Source organism: Nothoprocta perdicaria, unplaced genomic scaffold (assembly GCF_003342845.1).
Source record: "Nothoprocta perdicaria isolate Ctin4 unplaced genomic scaffold, notPer1 scaffold_15, whole genome shotgun sequence".
NCBI lineage: Eukaryota > Metazoa > Chordata > Aves > Tinamiformes > Tinamidae > Nothoprocta > Nothoprocta perdicaria.
In genome coordinates this window covers 2,811,069-2,829,546 of record NW_020454649.1, presented here as the reverse complement: position 1 = coordinate 2,829,546, position 18,478 = coordinate 2,811,069, and the positions used below count along the sequence as shown (strand labels likewise).

The 18,478-nt window shown below is 40.8% G+C and overlaps 1 protein-coding gene across 1 annotated transcript in view; it reads left to right on the top strand.

Annotated features, from left to right (window-relative positions):
• Nucleotides 1-675: 675 nt before the first annotated feature.
• Nucleotides 676-18,478, top strand: part of CD44 (CD44 molecule (Indian blood group)) — a 52,454-nt gene continuing 34,651 nt past the window's right edge. The window contains exon 1 of the mRNA XM_026034769.1: nt 676-828. Coding sequence (XP_025890554.1) covers nt 765-828 — 64 coding nt within the window. The 5' untranslated portion in view covers nt 676-764. The remainder of the gene's footprint in view (nt 829-18,478) is intronic.

Genomic DNA, 18,478 nt, shown 5'->3' with positions numbered 1-18,478 from the left:
GGGAATAAACTCCTCCTGTGTCTCACTGTAAATACATGCGACCAGAGTCCCTAGTTTCCCCAGTATTCCTGCTGGCACTGGCATTAGCTACTGCTTTCCCTGGTGCAGCCTTTGCAGGGAAGTCRAGGGCTGAATGTGCCTTGATGTACCTACCTCCAGATTCAAGCTGGGGCAGGGAGAGGAGAAGGTAAAAGACATGTCAGAAAGGTTCATTGCGGAGAACCACTTCTCCTTGCCCTAAATTGTACTGAAAAAGCRAGAAATAGATGTATAGGATTAAATAAGCAAAATATTTTTGGGAGGCACTCAGGCACTCTCAGATGGTTTTCCGGGCTTCAGAACCTGTGATGCTTTCTGTTTGCTGCTTTTGTGATACCAAGGAGAACTTCAAATGTGRGAGTGGGAACTGCTCAGAAAGGCTCAGAAGGAGTGAGGCTGGGACTCGCGCGAGGCTGCTCTGCATACGGCGCTGGCGCGAGTGGAAGAGGCTCGGTGCCTCTTTAAAGCGCGCGTGTGGCTGCTCCGCCGCGAGGAGCAGCCTCCCCCTCCTTTCTTCCACCGCTCGGTCACTTTTGTTGCAATATGGGTGTGACTTTTGATGGAGCTTCCCCCTCCCAGTTATGTCATTACTTCAGTTCCTTTGAATCAGAATAAAAAGTGCAGCAAACTTCAGGCTCATTGACTGCCGGCTTAACAGGCGCCGCCGCTCCTCTCTGCATCTTGCAAGGATCTCTGGGTTTTGCAAAAACAATTCTGAGGCAAAAATGGCCAAGTTCTTCTGGGCAACTTTTGGATTATGTTTGCTGAAGCTCTGTCTAACAGACACACGTAAGTTTTGTATGAATTAAAACTCTTGTGATTGCTTATAAGCTTGTGCCTTGGCCAGCAGCAGCTATTCAGCCAGACAGCCAAGAGCTTCCTCGTGTCTGTCTCTGTATAGTTCTGTTATTTGTTCAGAGTTACCAGAGATGCGTTAGAACTACGACCTTGGCTGTACAATCAAGCAAAGCTGTGAATCGYCTGTAAAGGGCAATTCTAGATCTATAAAATGTGAATTGTGCATCATTAAAGCTAAGCTTAAACTAARAACAGAAGTGCATTAGGGAATTTAGGATAGCTCTGGTAAAGCTCAGTTCAACGATGTGAGTGCTGTTGTATGCGTAGTTTGCTCTCCTGGCTCTGTTTGAGAGAGCAGAGAAGAGAGAGGGTGGGGAAAGGCTCCCCCCTCGCTCCCGCGTACAGTAACTGTGTTCTTGGGCTCGCATGGGCTGGACTAGCAGCTAATACATACCAGGCTTGGCTACAGCCATGCCGAGCAGAAACAAAACTGCTGTGATCCATGACTGAAATCTTGAGAGCTTTTATGCCTGGCATGCCTGTTTCTGACTTGCTCAAGTTTTCTGAGGGTTGACTGCTAATACTTTGGAATGAACTGTTCAGAAGCAGCCACGGGATCCAGTTGCTCATCAATGAGCTTTCAGCCGTTTAGTCATCTACTTCAAATGTTTATATTTAAAATGAAGTACGTTAATGGTGGGGGGCGGGAATAAAGCCCTTATGTCCGGAACGGCCACAGGCTCCTGCAGTGTGACACGGAGCAGGCTCCGGAGCGCTGGGAAGTGGCGCCGCTTTTAACAAACTCGCCTGTGGCAGCAGCTGCCTCGAGGCGCTCTGTGGTCGGGGTAACAATTGTCCTTCCACATTATTTTTCCACTCGCAGTTCCAGGAGTCGACCAGAATGCATTTTTTGTTGCTGTTGTCACCCAAGGGTTCTGTGCATTGCACTCGTGTATGATAAATGTATAAGGGGCAAGGGACGCAGCAGCAAGTGCTTCTGTGCTGGTGCCGGTCCCGGTCCGGAGCTGGGAATGGGTGTGTCGGGAGCAGCACATCTGTGCTCGCCGCTTCCCTGCGGAATGGGCTCTGTGATGACCGAAGGCTCTTGCTAAAAGCAGCTCTATGGGTAAAGAGAATGGGAGGGGGAACTGTAGGCAAGGCACATAAAATATATACGAGGTGTGTTTAAAACTTTGACATAATCTGTGTACTGCATGAGGTTTATAACTATTCGCTTACCACTTGCTTAACTTTATTCTTTTTTTTTARGTTGTAATAAGTGTCCTAAAAAATCAGGATCTACTCTGCAATAATACATTTTTGCAGTAAGACGTAAAAGAAAACCTCGTAATCTAGTTCTCAACACAGCTACAAAAAACATGTCAAGCTTATGCCCCACAGGGAAGTTACTTCAATGGCTTAGCAAGGTATTAGATTAGAGCTACAATATATTTTAGTTGGTATGTGGTGCATTCCAGCACAACTTTGTAGTCAGTAATGACTTCAAAAGAGTGGCTGATGGCGGTTTTCTTTTCTTTCTTAAATGAATAAGTTTGCTGTGCATTGCAGCACACTGACCATTTCTTTTGGAACATGCGTTGCTTGAAGAGCAAAATTCAGGTCTGTTCCTGAATTTTGATTCTTTTGTAATAGAATTTAGCAAAATTAGAAGGTCCTCAATTTATTGTTAGTGTGACTTCAAGGTCTCTTCCTTCCTCTAGCAAGCTGCTGTGGGGCATACTCACAGTACTGACATAAGTTTTGGTGCTGAAGGGATCTGGACCACATTTCAGAGTCTAGGAAAATACAGATGCTGACATTTTACGTAATGGGTATTTTCATGGCAGTTTTCCCCGCGGCATTGTATTTTTGTAAGATATTCTTCCAAAGTTTTCCTTGATTAACATAAAGCAACTTTAAGAATTTTGGTCCCCAAACTGGAAGTAGTTAAAAAAAGACTTAGAGGAAACAGTAAAACTAATTAAATAAATAAATACAAAAAAGAAAGAAAGTTTAAAAAAAAAGGAGGGAGAATTAGAATGGGACCACCACAAGGTATTAGCTGTGAAGAAGGCCACTATATCTATCAGTCAGTCACAGAAGAGGGGACTTTTCTGCCTTTCAGATTATATATCTGTCCTGTAAAATTGTAAATAAGAAGCTTGAAGAAGCACTTTGTACTAGTTTATTTTCACATAGTCCTCACAGTGTGTATTTTGGCTGTTTTCCCAAAGCTGTAAAGCAGCTCGATTTTATTAAAGTTCAGTTGAACTGCCGTCATCATTGAATGGACAGGTTATGTATCTGCACTTGGACTGCGCTCCCAGGCAGGGCCAGCAAGTCGTGACAGGGGATGACAGTCCCCGGAGAAATGTTTCCTGCTTCTTTGGTCACTGGTGTTCCCCATGGAGCAGCAGCATTGCCTTCCAAACAGGAAGGCCTCTGAGGGAGGCCTAATGGGGAAAGGCAGCATCCGAGAAGTGAAGAAAAGCTTTTTAAATTAAGTGCTTTTCAAACCACTGGTCGTTCTAGTCAAGGTTAAATTAAATGTTCCCCTGTATTTTGTGTGTCTCCTTCCAGAACTGCTCCCATGACTGTTACAGGGAGGCAGCATTGAAGCTGCAGTTGTTTAACCACCATTTACACACACTCTCAGTTCTGCCCCTGCAAGAAGCTGCCAGAAGGATAAAGTGATCTGAGATGATAGCAGACAAATACATACCAACCACAAGTGTAAGAAGGAATAAAGAGAGGTAGCAGCAGTCAGGTTAATATAGTGGGCCAATAGATAGGTGAAAAGTGAGGGGAAAAAAATGTGTGAGCGTGATGAACATGCTGGAGGAAAAAGAACAGGTGAGCCCTGTGGGACAGGGGTAGATTAAAAAGCAGAAGGCCAACAAGGCAATGTGGCAATRTTGTTACCGGAAAGGAGATGGTGTTCAGAGAGAGCAGCTAGACGGTGGCGGTAATTAGGTTTGGAAATAGGTTGCTAAGAGATGTTGTTTTTATTAGATAAACACCTTTAACGGACTGCTTGGGTACTGCCGTTCGGGCTACTGAGTAACAAGGTGGAGTAGAGGACCTCTGGAAACTATTTTTTTCTTTGGTCAAAGCGTAATTTTTGTTCTGAATGTAGTTGACTGGTGGTGGAATACGCTACAGAGAAGCTGGGAAAAAGAGATGTAGTTTTTACTTAACCATGATGTCAGAAGAGGAGATGATAATGTAGCCCCAGAATGTGAAAGTTCTTGGGAATTGTAGAGGTCCCATAACAAGGCCTCTCCATTTGCTTTCTCTTCTCTCTTGCATTTCTATTTTGGCAGTAATGGATAAATGTTGGRAAGTACAGTAAAGATAGGAGAAGACAATTCACATACATATCTTTTTTTTTTTTTTTTTTAAGAAATCATAAGGGATCATAAATGAGAGAGCTAGAAAAGGTGTTCCACTAAAGTCTCTTCTGAAACTGCTTTTCTTAAGACCAAGACTAAACGCACACGATTGTCTGTGGATGCAGTGTCACAAAGATGATAGTTACGAAACAGAACCAATTGTATCCATCTTGATGGCTTTAAACATAATACAACGTCACACTAGCCTAATTCATGGAGTTCAAAACTCATAATAGCTTAGCATCAGCTGATAACCTAGAGCATGCATTAACCAAATTTCACTTGTCAGCACTAAATTGAATTATTAGATTAAAAGTCTAGTTTAAGCTCCCAATTTAAGGTTAGCAGAGGGAAGGAAGTGAGGCAGAGGTTAAGGAATTTGTCATCAGTACCTCTCTCCTAACTATGCCATGGCTGATACTGAGTAAAACTCAGATCTTCAGCCCACTTGTTTATTTTTGCTTTTGCCTGCAAGGGATTTTTTTGAGATAAATCTTGTGGTTTGGATCATTTTGCATAGATTATCAAGAACTGATATTCACAGCTAGCCATGTTGCAGCCTAGGCCAGAAGTTYGCTGGCTGTTGCAGCACAGTGTCTGTTGCTCCCAGGAGGTGAAAACCCTTTCAAAGCCAGGCTTACAGACACTGCAGTTATCGGTGAGCAGCATGGCTGCTCTTAATTCCATTGGCAGAGCAGATTGTGTCAGCTCTCCGTGTTTATCTGTTTCCTCCCCGTCGAATCACAGGCCTCTTCGCAGAGGCATCAGCAGCAGTATCAGTAGCAGCTGGCTGTGATTTTTTTCCATGCTGCTGGAGCTGACCCCACCCAAGACAAGAAGGAGAAGTTCAGCGTATGAATGAACTTGCAGACAGTAACGTGAAGCAGCACATGACACGGAGAGGGGGTTTCCTCGGAGAAGATTTCAGCCAGCCTGAAGGTTCAGCTAATTGCAATTTAAAGTTCAAACTGCCGTGACTCTTTCCTGGCTGATGAAGCCTGCAGTCCTTTCTGGAGTCTGCGCATGYGATTAAGAAAGTAATTGAGCTCTCTTTTGTACACACTGGCTTTGGGACTTTCCAGTTCCTCTACATGACAGCACTGACTGTGTTTTCTAATGCAGTAATTTTATTTTTGTGCAGTAAACTACAACCCCCATGGCACAAGCAGAAAACAAGACCTAACGAAGTTGAGGAGTAGTCTATAATTTTAACGATTACATACATGGGAACTCAAGGAACCACGCCAATTCASAGAATCACAGGGAAGACCTGAATTTTACTTATATTTACAATTGGAAAAATACAGTACTTTTTTTTTTTTTTTTCTGTCCTCCTAGTGCTGACTGAACTACACTCAGTAGTTGGAAGCTCTGAGACACTGTTGTCTCTTTTGAGGAAAAAAAAAAAATGTATATATATCAGACATGGAGCAGCTGTGGTAAAACTTCCGTCTCTGTTTCTGCTAATGATACTGGACTAAAAGCAACATGAGATGGTTGTAAAAGAGGTTGACAGCTGAGTAGGAAATGTATACTGAAACCAGTGATCCCAAACTACACAGTTAATATCTGCCTTTGTAAAGAGGAGGCTGCCCTTGTCAGAGCACAGAGCAGTAAAGGTGGCTGCGACACAGGCTTGGCTCATTAGGTGCGTCTCACCATCGCCGTGCGTTGGAGCGGCCCGCAGCCAAACAGGTTCTCAGAAGTGTATTTCCCCAGGGGGCTCTTTTATTGTTATTTTTGCTCACAGGTAGGTGTCTGCAAAGCTGCGGGGAGTGGCGTGTGTGGGCAGCGGTGCTGAGCGCGTTCCCACCGCGTTCCCATGCAGCCGTGCCATGGGGGCTCGGCGCAGCCTCCACGCAACACGTTACTGCACCAGCTTAGGTGGCCACCTCGGGGGCAGCCAAGCTGAGATCTGTGTCGCTGCCAAGGAGGTTTATCAGCTTGGGGCAGGGATCCTGCTTGCCTTAGACAGCAACATGGTGTGTGATGTTCTCAGGGAGCGTGCAGAGCTCGCATGCCCACTCAAAACACAGTCCCAATAAGTTTGCATCTGCACTTCCCATAGTGTGTAGTTGTAGCTGTTCAACAGTGCTTTAAGATTTACTCTAATGGTAATGAGGAGCTAACCTTCATCTGCCAGTGTGTATCTTATGGACAGATAAGAACCAATATCACTATCCTGGAGTGAGATTAAGGAAGTGGTAGAGGAAGTTTGTATTAAAGCTGTAGGCAGCCAGGTCTTCCAGAGTCCATCCTCATGCTCTGGGGGAAGCCTCTGCATGAGCAATACAAATGGCTAGCTGGGCAGGTTATGGGAAAGTACTTTTTGCCAATTATTAATGAATCATGTTTCTTTATAATGGCTCACTGAGGGTGAGGCCTGAATTCATTTCCAGGTTTTGCTTTCACTAACTTCCCTATTCTTCTTCCTCCTGCTTGGTTAGATGTCCTCTATCAGTTTTCGTATCCTTTCTCATTTCCATCATTTATCTAGGATGAAAGTGTAGAAAAAAGCTTYTTTTGCTAATAAGTCTTTGATAAATGCAGTTTATCGTCCGCTGCTGCTAAGTATTGCTTATGCCTAAATTTGTCACATACAGGAACACTTTAAATACATAAGTTATGTATATTATACTGAAATCAACATATTCAGTATCAGTCTTATAAAAAATTTTTTTTTACCTTGTCTCTCTGGCAATTCCATTCTGTTTCACTGTGTGATGCTATCTACAAAAATTCTGAAGCTTGGCAGCTATTTTCCATTCAATAGTGCTTGGTTCCTGTTAGACAACTGTGCATGCAAAGTACGATTTTCTGAAGTTCGTATTCAGGACTGATCTTTTTTTGTGATTAGGGAAACTGCTTTGCAAATCAGAATTGACCAGAATCTTTAATGCTACTGTGATACTGAATACTACTTTTGATATAAAAACATTTAAAATGAATCTTATAGCCAGTTGTAGACTGATTATTAGCCAGGTTTAAGCGAGACCTCTGGGGATAATCAGTCTTTAYCTACTTGAGATCAGTAGCATTTGGAGATAGTTATACGGAAAGATTTGGTACCTAGAGGAAACTCAATGCTAAGAGATGTAAAATGACTTGCTCAAGGTGACCCAATGAGTTGGAGGAGCCCAGAATAAAAGTAGGGCTTCCAGTCCTAGCCTGAAGGCTGGCCATCTGGCCACACAACCTCCTTTTGAAGCCTGAAAGTCCAGAGAAGTTTCAGGTTGTCCCACTGCAGCAGCTCTGTATCCAGTTCGTATCCAGGTGCATCTTTTAAATGTCCACAGCTTCTCTTGCACAGCGTTGCTATTCCTCTTTACTGATTGATCAGTGCTAGAAAGAGTTTGGTACAATGACTTTATAGTCAGCTGTTTGTTTGTTTGTTTATTTGTTTGTTTTGCCATTTCCTTCATCTTTTTTCCTCATTAGTCCATGGCCATCTTTCTGTGGCTTGTGACTGTGGCACTTGGTAGCCTCGCATCAGCCAGTGCCCCTCATAAACAATTCACTCCAGTGTATGCAGTAAACTTTTCCCTCAGCACCTTAGTCATCTGTAAGCAAAATGAAATATAGACTCCAAGTTTTCCTAAGGGCCAGGCCTCAGAGAAAACTGGAAAGACAAGAAGATTCTCATGTTTATGTTTTTGTGATTTTCATTTGATTTCAGCCTCGTGTGCTGACAAGTCTGACTTGATGCCATTGTGTTCAACATTACCCCAATAGGGCAGGAACAGTTACTTCAAAAGAGTAGCTCTGATAAAGAAAAAACATCACCTTCTATTGCAATAACAAGTGTCATTTTGCATTCTTGGGTGGAGCAAAAGCGTAAAACTCCCCTAGCACAGAAAACACAAATGTTTTGCTTGAAATTTCATATTGAGCTGCCGAACTCTAAAACCTATATTTTTGAGAATGTAATGTATTMATTTTATACACTACAGGGAATAAATACATCTTCACAATTCAAGCTCGGTGAAATGCAGTGTTCCCACCTCAATATATCGTTTAGCACCTTAAGCGTTTAGTCTGAGATAAACTCTTTTGAGCTGTCATCTGCTGGATCTTCATGGTGTCAGAGAAGAAAAACGTAGGTTCTTCTTGAAAAAGAATTTGAAATCTTATGCTCTGCCAGTGAAATGGGTCATACCCTGATTTTGTTCTTTGTAGTCATTCTTTTTCTTGTGTTACGTGAGGTTTATGTGTTACAATATCTGGTCTGGAAGGGGTAACTGAGAAGTCAGTGATTTTATCCTGATTTCACAGAGTAAAGAAAGGGAAACAAAGAGCAAGTGGGGGGAAGTAAGTTACCCAGCAAGTTAGACACAGTTATAATGATTAGAACATTTTCTCCTAAGCCCCACTCTGATGCTCCATCAACGAGGTCAGTGCCTCTTGTGCTTGCCTTTCAGGGAAAAGCTATGTTTCATTGAGAGCTATTTCAGCTGAAATAAACGTTCTCATTAATCACAAGAAAAAAGTCTTTCTGCAAGCATTCTTCTCCTGGTGCATAAGTGCACCTCTGGTGCAATGCAGAGGATCAGGGTCTCCTCTAGGATGCTGATCCCTTAAAAACTCAAATTAGCACAGGGTCCCAGAAACTCCTCAGTTACTATCTGTTGAGAAATCTGCTACTATTGAACCTGGCTGTGCAACATTTACCTCAGTTGGGCAATGCATTGTGAGAAAATACTCTTGCCTGTGCTTCTGTATGAGCAACAGCTAAATATTTCCTTAATTTTTGAAACACCTATGCAATCCAGTGTTTGCAGACCAGTGCTGAATTTATTAACAGTACCAGTCAGATACTTTACCTAACTTTATTACTCATACTTTGATTGCTCAGGTCATATCATTTTATCAGCATAACCAGTCACAATCATATTACTGTTGACTCACAGGAAATTCAGGCACAGCAACTGGGAGACAGCATATTAGCATCTTTTTTTTTCCCCACTGAGAAAACCCTCATGTGATCCAAATAAATCCATAAACAGTGATAACCACAGCAACACATTCATATCCTAGTATGAGCCTGTCATTTTCTTTTTTTCATCCTATTTAGGTATCTGGAGTTGATTACTAGGTGCTCAGTGTACCCCATCCTTTCAGAACATATAGATTTCAGAGTCAAGCGAGCTAGCCAGTTTTCAGGCATTGATATGGTAAGRTGTATCTAAGACACTTCGAGACTGTTCTGGGAGGAGGAGTGGGACCTCTTTGCAATGCCAGGTTGCAGATCCCCTGGGTGAGTGGTTTCATTCTGCACCAGCTGCTTCTGCAGTTCCTCAGGGAGATTGCTGCTTTCTGTAAAGAACTTCCCCTTTTACTTTGTGCAAGAACGTCATCTTGTCACTTCTGTATTTTGAGGTTCTTGCTGCTTTCCTTTCCAGCTCTGATGTAAGTTTCCTGGTCTCCATCCATCCTTTGTAGTGTATGGGGCACTGATACTGTTTATCATCAGGTGGTAATAACAGGTCACGTGAGATTACTTGTTTTGACTACTGTATTTACTGATTCACCTTCAGTGAATTTTGCTTCAAGAATATAAGCAGTTTTATTGGGAAAAAAAATCTTCTGGTGCGTTATCAAGAAGAAATTACTATTCTTCTAGGAGTTACTCTATATGACAATGGCTCATGCCGGATTTGCTACTTCATTTGGCTCTTTTTAACTATGATCACATTTCATAGTGCTTTCTGGTGTCAAGTTCAACCAGATATTAACTAAACTGAGGCCTGTTATTGTATCTAGTCACTTATTATTCAATCACTGGTTCAGTTCTGGATCTTTGCAAAAGAATCAGCTATATGTCACTCAAATAAAAGATTACTAGGAATAACAAGCATCACAGCAAAATCATTTGACTCCACAATGATTCAAGTAATTCCATGAGTATTTCTATGAGTGCTTCACCATTTGCAGTTTGTTACATTCAAGCAATAGTCTGTTGCCCTCAGGTATCTTCAGTCTCCATTGGGAACGTACTTGTGCCTTKGTGTTTCCTGGGTTATTATGGAAAAGTACAAACTGGTATCAGCCTAGTCTGCACCTCTGAAAATGCAGCAGCTTATCCACAGCTGAATATGCAACTCATTTTCTCCCTGGGACCTCACATTATTGTCTGGGAGTTAAGCTTTGTTGAGGCCTCAAACTGTTTTCATGAGCTGTTCCTCAGAGAATGCTCTTGCTTCCAAGAGTGTTTCTTTACTTTCTCTCTCATATTCAGCATTTCTGATCTCTTCACATCATACCATTTGGAAGACTCTGTGAAGAGCAGTAACTATACAGCACAGTTAGCACAACTTTATTCAATGTCCCCTAATGTCAAGAGTTTCAATGTATCGTCACAAAGTCAGTCAGCTGCTTTTTCTGACAAATTGAGGCTAATGAATAGTTCTCTTCAGTTTTGATTCATGATATAGTTGTCATTGAGCATATTCAGCTAATATCTACATGCCTCAATCACGTATTTGGGGTAGTCCCTGCCATTAGTAGCCAATGTGCAAGGTCAGGCTGTCATGAACAGCATATGAGTAACGAGGTATCAACAACTGCAAATCTGTGATCCAGTAAGAAACAACAATAACAAACCACCATGTGTGGTGTTTTATATAGCCAGTCCACTGATACATTCAAGAAAATGATTAGAAATAAGTCAATCAACAAATGTGGCAGCCTTGATAATACTTGGAAAAAAACACATGGATAAAGAATAATATTGGAAAAAATGGACGAGAAGGAAGGGGTTTTAGTGCTTTTTTAGAGCTCTTAAGGAGTGAAACACTGAGGGAAGAATATTCCAATGCCTTCATTTTTCTCTCTCTGTCTCTCTTTTTTTTTTTTTTTTTTTTTTTTTTTTTTTTTTTTTCCTCCTAGTTGAGTTATATGGTGGTTGGCCAAGCTAATCCAATATTTCTTTTTAGGACTGTGCTTGTTCTGCTGAAAACAAACATCAGTGTTTATTCATTTTGCCTATTCTCCACAGTTTGGATATGCAGATGATGCTATAATTTATTCAGTTCTTTGTTGTTGTTGCTGKTTTTTTATGTGAAAATCACAAATATTGAAAATAGTTTTATCCATATTTAAAACTGCTAAGCCATAAATATAGAAGAATTCTAGATCTAGATACTCCTGAACTTCCAAAAAATCCTGATGATCCAACCTATCTGTTTAAGTCCAACACATGCAAAATGCACATCTATATTTCTAAYCTGAGAAATCCTGCTGAACTTAGTATTAATCATTAAATCATGCATTAAATGAGAGATTTTAGTTCTGCAGTTTGCTCCAACTATTTCTTTACCGTATACAATGGACTACTAGACAGTGTTTTAATGAACATACATCTAAGAATTATGTTCCTGAAGATACAGAGCAATCAGTCATTCATACCAGGCATTTTTTTGGTAAGGTTTATTTTTTTTTAACCAAGAAGTCAATTTTTTTTATGTCATCTGAAAAAATAGTTTCAAATAACACCTTGTTATTTGAACCTTTGAACCTTATTATCAACACCTTTGAATTAGAATTCAAAATCTGTCATTTAATTGAACTTGTTGGTTTTATGTCTGTTTTTTATTTGAATTTATTCAGGCTTCCCATGACTTCACAAAGCTAGAGCCTCAGTGCAAAAGTTGCCAGAGAATGATGAAATAACAATATAATAGCTTTTTGCTCTTATAACTGCTTTAAAAGTAGATCTTAAGTCGGTTTTATTAAGGAGATTAGCTGTAACTGAGCTGTAACTTCAACTGAGTTAAAGAGATGAATCTTTTCTGTGGTATATTCAGCAGGTCAGTAAGATAGCAGGGGAACCTACTAAGCAACGTTGTGTTGCCTGCTTTCACCCAAGAAGACTTCATAATTTACTTCCACAGTCAACCATTRAAGATCAGGCTCCAACTATTCACCACCTTTAATCCCAGGTACATTTCTTCACCTGGATTGCATGAGCTGATCCCCAAGGATTCTCTTCGCAATCCCCGTTAGTCAGGGCTGGGGTCAAGACGACTCACTGCACAGCCTGAAGCTGTCCGGGTATCGAGGCTGATGACTGGGTTTTCATCATCTCAACACTGACAGCTGTCTGATTGCAGGACTCTGGTTTCACTGCCTGCAGGGTTTCCAGCTGTGCCATGTTCTGAAGCAGCCTGAAAGCTCCCATAACTCTTTTGGGGGAAGCTATTGCAAAGAGAATAATATTAATGTCAGCAGTGAGGAAGTTTATTAGAAGTGATGACAGTGTATAGGCTCACTCAGGATGTTTACCAGAGCAATAGTTGCCAAGCAGATAAAGCATGTTTAGAAGATGCATTAGCAGATTTTTTTTCCCTTCCTGTGGCAACTACTGAGGAATGAAACACATTTCTTGTACCTCTTTGCATTTTTACTGACTCTTTGCATGCTTAATTCAGTGCCTCTCRCCCTTTTAATAAAAATAAATGAGTAGTCAGGAAGCTTCTGGATTGAGGCCTAATATTTTTGCCTGTTAGCAAACACATACAGAGACAATGACTCTGGTGGCCAGGGAACAGATTTGTTTAAAAAAACAATTTATAAGAAACTTAACTACTTGAACTTTGTTCCACATCCTTTTTCCAGTGTGCACTTACAGGAAAAGAGGGTATGGAGAATCTAAAGCTAGCACAGAAATGTAAGGAATAAGTATCATCATATGGGAGAAATAAGATATCCTCCTACTAGAGTGTGTCTAGTATTAGCGAGTCTTTAAAAAGCCAGGTCTTCTGAAATGATTTTTTTTTCCTGTCATTGTTGTTGCTGATCAGCAATCTTTTCATGGATGTAGTTAGAATTTTTCTTTCCCATGCAATTTTTAAAAGTTTGGAAACATTATTCTAAGCCAAATTGAAATGAAATCTGAACTATAAAAACTTTTTACGGGAAAATTCTGGACTATGTCCCTTAAACCCATCTACTTTTATTGCAACTCCCTAAACATTTTAATTTAACCTTTGTTTTTTTTTTTTAATGTCCCTATTTAGCAGACACTCCTTGCAGTTACAAACCGAAAAGCAAAGTTTTTGTTTTGTGAAAGTATCCACAAGGAATACCTAGAAAAAAAGGAGCTATTCCTACTGAATATGGAAGCATATTTCCTTTAAATCACTTTAGCTTTCACAATTAGGCACTGGCCCAATCAAAGTATTTCATCTGACAACTCCCAATAATTTGTAAGTAAAGACTTTCCCTGCGTGCCAGCCATTATCTGAAGAGGCCTTTGTTTATTGAGTAGGTGGCTGATTTCCAGGCTTGTTAAAGTCTCAGCTTTCTGTCAAAAACGGTGACTCACAGAGCCAGAATATCATCATCAGAGGAAAGGAAAGCGTYGCCCCAGACGCACTGAATCACTGCACACATTGCTTGGTCACGGGGACTTTTTTGTTGAGATTGGTGAAGGACTACAGACTCACAGACACACGCTTGCTCAACCCTCTCAGAGCCCGTAGAATTTGATTTCTAAATTTTGATCAGTACGTAGTCATCCCAGTTTAGACTCAGATTTTCCCAGTATGACTTCCTTTCCCCATCCCGCCCTGAGGGATTCCCAGATAGGCGTGCTCTAATGATGTCGACACGTGGCTACTACTGGGATTGGGACTAATGAATCATTTTACATAACGGAGCTAACAGCTMTCTGTTGGTTTTCGTCACTGCTGACCTGGGCTTTAGTCCAACTTCTGACATAAAGGTGGAAGCCTCTGTATCCTATTACAGTTGGCTGAGCTCTGAATTTCTCTAGTGAATGGTTTTATTAATATACTCTAAAGAAAAGGTGGAATACTCAGGAAATAGTAATGCTATCCAAATTGGTGTGTATTATAGCGTGTTATTTTAATGATTTTTTTAATTCCAGTTATTCTAGATGTGAAAATGGCAGTAACTGCACTGCCTTAGTATTTCTGCTGACAAAATGTTTTGCCTTTTGAAATGTTTCATGAATGATGTCACAGAAGATTTTTCATGCAGAGAGCATTTCCACTACTCAGGAGTGACATGCTCTTATTTCTTCAATTCTGCAAGAAATATTCTTCTATTCTTATTTAGCCATGAAGTCATTTTTCTAAGAATTCTTGAAAAATAGAAATATCCACTGGAGATAGTGCAGAATGGAGAGCCAAGACCTGAAATGTCCAAACCTCAGGGAAAGCTAGGAGTCATGTGGCCCAATTTCTAGATTTGGCAAGGGTTGCCAGACACTTTTAAAATAAGGTTTGAATCTGGTTTGAATCTTGAATCTTTTAAATAGGGTTGAATTTGGTTCCAGAATGTCACTTTTCTCTCATTCATCACTAACATGTTTTAAAACAGGTGATAATATTATAAAACCAGATATCAATGCTAAGTCAGGTTTATGAGGAAGCATATTATCCATACATATCTATCTGGGGCTTAAAATCTGTTTTGTTGTAAGAGTTTTGCTCTAAGTGTATTAGAGAGAAGTAGAATCTAAATTACATTAAAGCAAACAGAGAATGAAAAACATCTGCACCTTCAAGAGCCTAGTTCTGTTCCTGTTTTCAGGCCTCATTCATCACATCCTGGTTACCTATCAATCATCTTGAACCGCAAACCAAAAAGGAAAATCCCCACGAGAACAACACACTGACACTTCCTGGTTTCCATGCAATGCACGGTGCGGTTTTACCAAGAAGTCTGTTAACAACCTTGTGTCTGTGTACTCTTTCAACAGGCTTTCTGCAAAGTGGGGCAAAATCTTCCACTTTGGTTGCTTTGATGTATCTTTGCAGTTATTAAAATAAGGTGATTTTGAATGTAAGGCAGTATTGTCCTTGAAAATTAAACCGCTAGGTGTTGTATCTTGAAAACAACGAGAAGCAGAGGGCAATACCTAACACGCTCATGRAGTGGATTGAAAATCTTTATGGAAGAGTGACTCCAATGGGAAGAGTTTGCCTGAGTCAGCAGTASTCTTTATGAGTAAGGGTGGTAGAGCCAGCGGGGAAAGGGAGATTGTACCCGGGTTCTTATTGCAACAGCTTCTAACAAGTCTCTACTGCTAATAATCTGAGTGCTAGTCATCCTTTCATGAAAGTGCAGTGCTCTTTAGTCTGTCTATGCTAATTCTATCACTCTGGAGTCTGGGGAGCAGAGCATCTGTGGAACGAGAAGTAGCAATTTTGCCTGAAGAGCTCTGATCCTGAAGCTGAGTACGTAAGAGCCTAACAGCTATAGGTGCAAGGTTTGACGCTGAATCGAGTGTACATTCTCTTCACAAGATGCCAGTGGTGACAGACAGGTTTAGGTATAGGAAGAAGGGTGATAGCAGAGGAGAGCTTGCCAAAGAAGAACAAGGAGCTGCTTTCTGAACACCTGTGGAAGACAGAAAGCAGAAGGCCTGGGAGAGAGACAGAGTGCCAGTAATCCTCGGAAAGGAGGGAAGTGGCCCGTGTGAAAGTAAATGCCTTCCATGCACATCATGCTGAAGGATGGCCTAAGGGCTTTCCATGGCTTTGGGTTGAGTCACCAAAGTCTCATGGTCTGGATGAGATTAAGGATGATGACAATTCAGGCATGGTTAGTACTTTCTGGCTGTTTTAACTATTATTAAACAATATTGCCTTTCAGCTATAGTGCATCACATGGATGTCAAGGAAACATCATGGCCCTGCCAACCTCTGCAATCTGCCAGCTATGAAAGGCAGGAAACGTTTGGGTGCTGACTCTGACTCCACTGTGAGTCCACTTAGAATCAGACGCTTTGAAATGTCAGGCAAGTTGCTTAGTGCATGGTTGTGCGTTGCCCTGGCTGTCGAAATGGGGGGAAAAAAAAAGAAGTCTTTTACGTAACTATGTCGAAGTCAGATGAGTTAACATTGGTAGAAAAAGCTGACGGAAAAGTAATGGATTTGAATTTTCCTACACTGCTGGAAAAGGTGGAATCAGTGTTTAGATTTAGGTCTGCTTCTGTTTGGATCTGCAATCCTGTTTTTTCCTTATCTGTAAGTTAGGCGACAGTCCTCAATGCATAGGAAAAAATTAAAGATATTAATTTAGGTTAGACCCTGTCGCTTATTTGTAACAGATTTTGTATTGATATGACTGGCAACTTTTTCGTTAAATCAGTTACTAAGGTTCATATAGTCTGGAGATTAAAATACAGAACCTTCAATTATGAAGTTCTGAATTGAGATTTTGTGACTGGCTGTATAGCTTTAGGCAATGTACACTTCAGCTGTACTGTGCCATTTCTGAAATCTAGTTGTTATTGCCTTCACAGGAGAGATGTTTGGTCAGGAAACTTTCAAAGACTGTAGAACATAGGTGAGTTTTAGGTCCTACTGCAGTCATTCTTTCACATTGCCCTTCACACTTTTAATTGTAGGTGTGAAAATGATGACAAATGTGCCATCAAAATAAAGACCAAATACACTGTCTTGACGTGACTTTAGGTGCAGTGCTAAACAACTGGGTAGCCGCAAAACCTGTTTTGCGTAGGGTTGCTGTGTTTCTCCCTGGTGTTTCCTGAACAAGCATGTGATTTAATGCCCTGCACGAGAGAGGCTCCTGGGAGCTCTGGCCCCTGTGTGCGTGCGCAGCGCAGATGGTCGGCACGTGTGTGCTCCRTCCAGAAGTGTCCCAGCACACAGTGTGTGCACTGCGGGGCCAGGCTAAGCCTTTCCTGGGAAAATGTGCATATGTGCACACATTGCTGTGGCCCACAAGAAGCTCCAGTAAGTTTATTTGTATAAATAAGTGTGTTTAAGGAGTTTAAGGAATTACCTAACAAATGCGACTGCAGCTGCGAATGGTTCTTTGGGTGGTACTGGAACGTAAAATAGTATTTTAAAACCATAAATGAACTGAGATCTGATGACAGCTAAATCAGACTCAATCTAGTGAACTTCACTTAATATTTCAGTGCATTTAGGATGATTTGCAAAATTAAACTGCAACTCAAGGTAAGTGGATATGTCACCTGCTTGCACAATGAAATTCCTCCAGAAATGAACTTAAGTTACTGGAAGAGATGTTGATGTTCTAAGCAAATCCGGTTCCAGAATCACTGTACTTGTTACTTTCAGTTACTCTAACACATCTTTTAGGTTCCCAAATAGTTTAGGCCTTTCTTATTGTCCAGGGGAGAGAAATGAGACGGGAAAATTAAAGACAGCCTTTTCCTGCCTATCTCATTTATGCTTAATACAGCTACTGACTAATTAACTTCCAAAATAGGATTAGACTTTGAATCTGGACCATTCAAATCCAAAACAAAACAATGGAGGGAAACTCCAATCCATAGCAAAGTAGTGGGACCCCTTTTTAGTTGCATTGTAATAGGACACCTGCTGGTCTCAAATGAGGGGTCTGAGCATCTGGTGACTACATTTATGGCTTGTAGGGACATTTCAATGCTTTTTYGATCATGTTGTGCTATTCAGTGAGATGGGCAGGGCAGAACATCACTGCTCCTTCAACTAGCCCCAGGCCAATCATGGAAAAATCTGTGTCTTGCACTTGTGCAGGTACTACAGCTATTTCTGAAGTGTGGGTGCAAGCACTTGTGGAGGCTGGCATTGCTYTTCAGACCACAGCTTAATCTTATTTCTAGATATTAAGTTCTTCAGGAAATAAAAGTGTATTTCTTAGCATGCTCTTTTTTTCTGTATCGTGTACAGGCTCCTTATTTAAAGCCTCTTGCAATGTGACTGTCATCAGAGAAATTTTGATAGGATGGTCTTTCCTGGAAGAAAGCAGCTGTGTCACAATAAAGGCATTTTGAGATAGTTTTGCCTTTTTTTTTTTTTTTTTTTAGTTTTTTTTTTTTTTTTTTTTTAGCAGCCTTCTGGTATTTTGATAACAGTTGTTCACAAGGCTATTAGGAACTGCAATCCACAAAACTTATAAGCAGCTAAAGCAGTGTAAATCAGTCTTATCAAAATTAAATGTTTTTGTCAGAAAAATAGAAATTTTGGGTATACTTTTTATAGAAATGTAATRCAAGTAGGCATAAGAATTAGTTCTATTATCTGTGGTAAGAATTGCTTAAGACTGATTTTGGTCATTTGGATAAATATTCCTTAGCACTATTAGACCTATCCTACAAATATTGTCTGTGTTGTTGCATACCATGTGGTCTGGTTCTAATTTGTTATTTTATCTGCTTGGTTGTYTCCTGTTACCCATGGAAGGAAACATTCTTTGCAGTTTACAATCGTGGTGAATATATAGGAGCGTTGAGCAGATACACTGTAGAT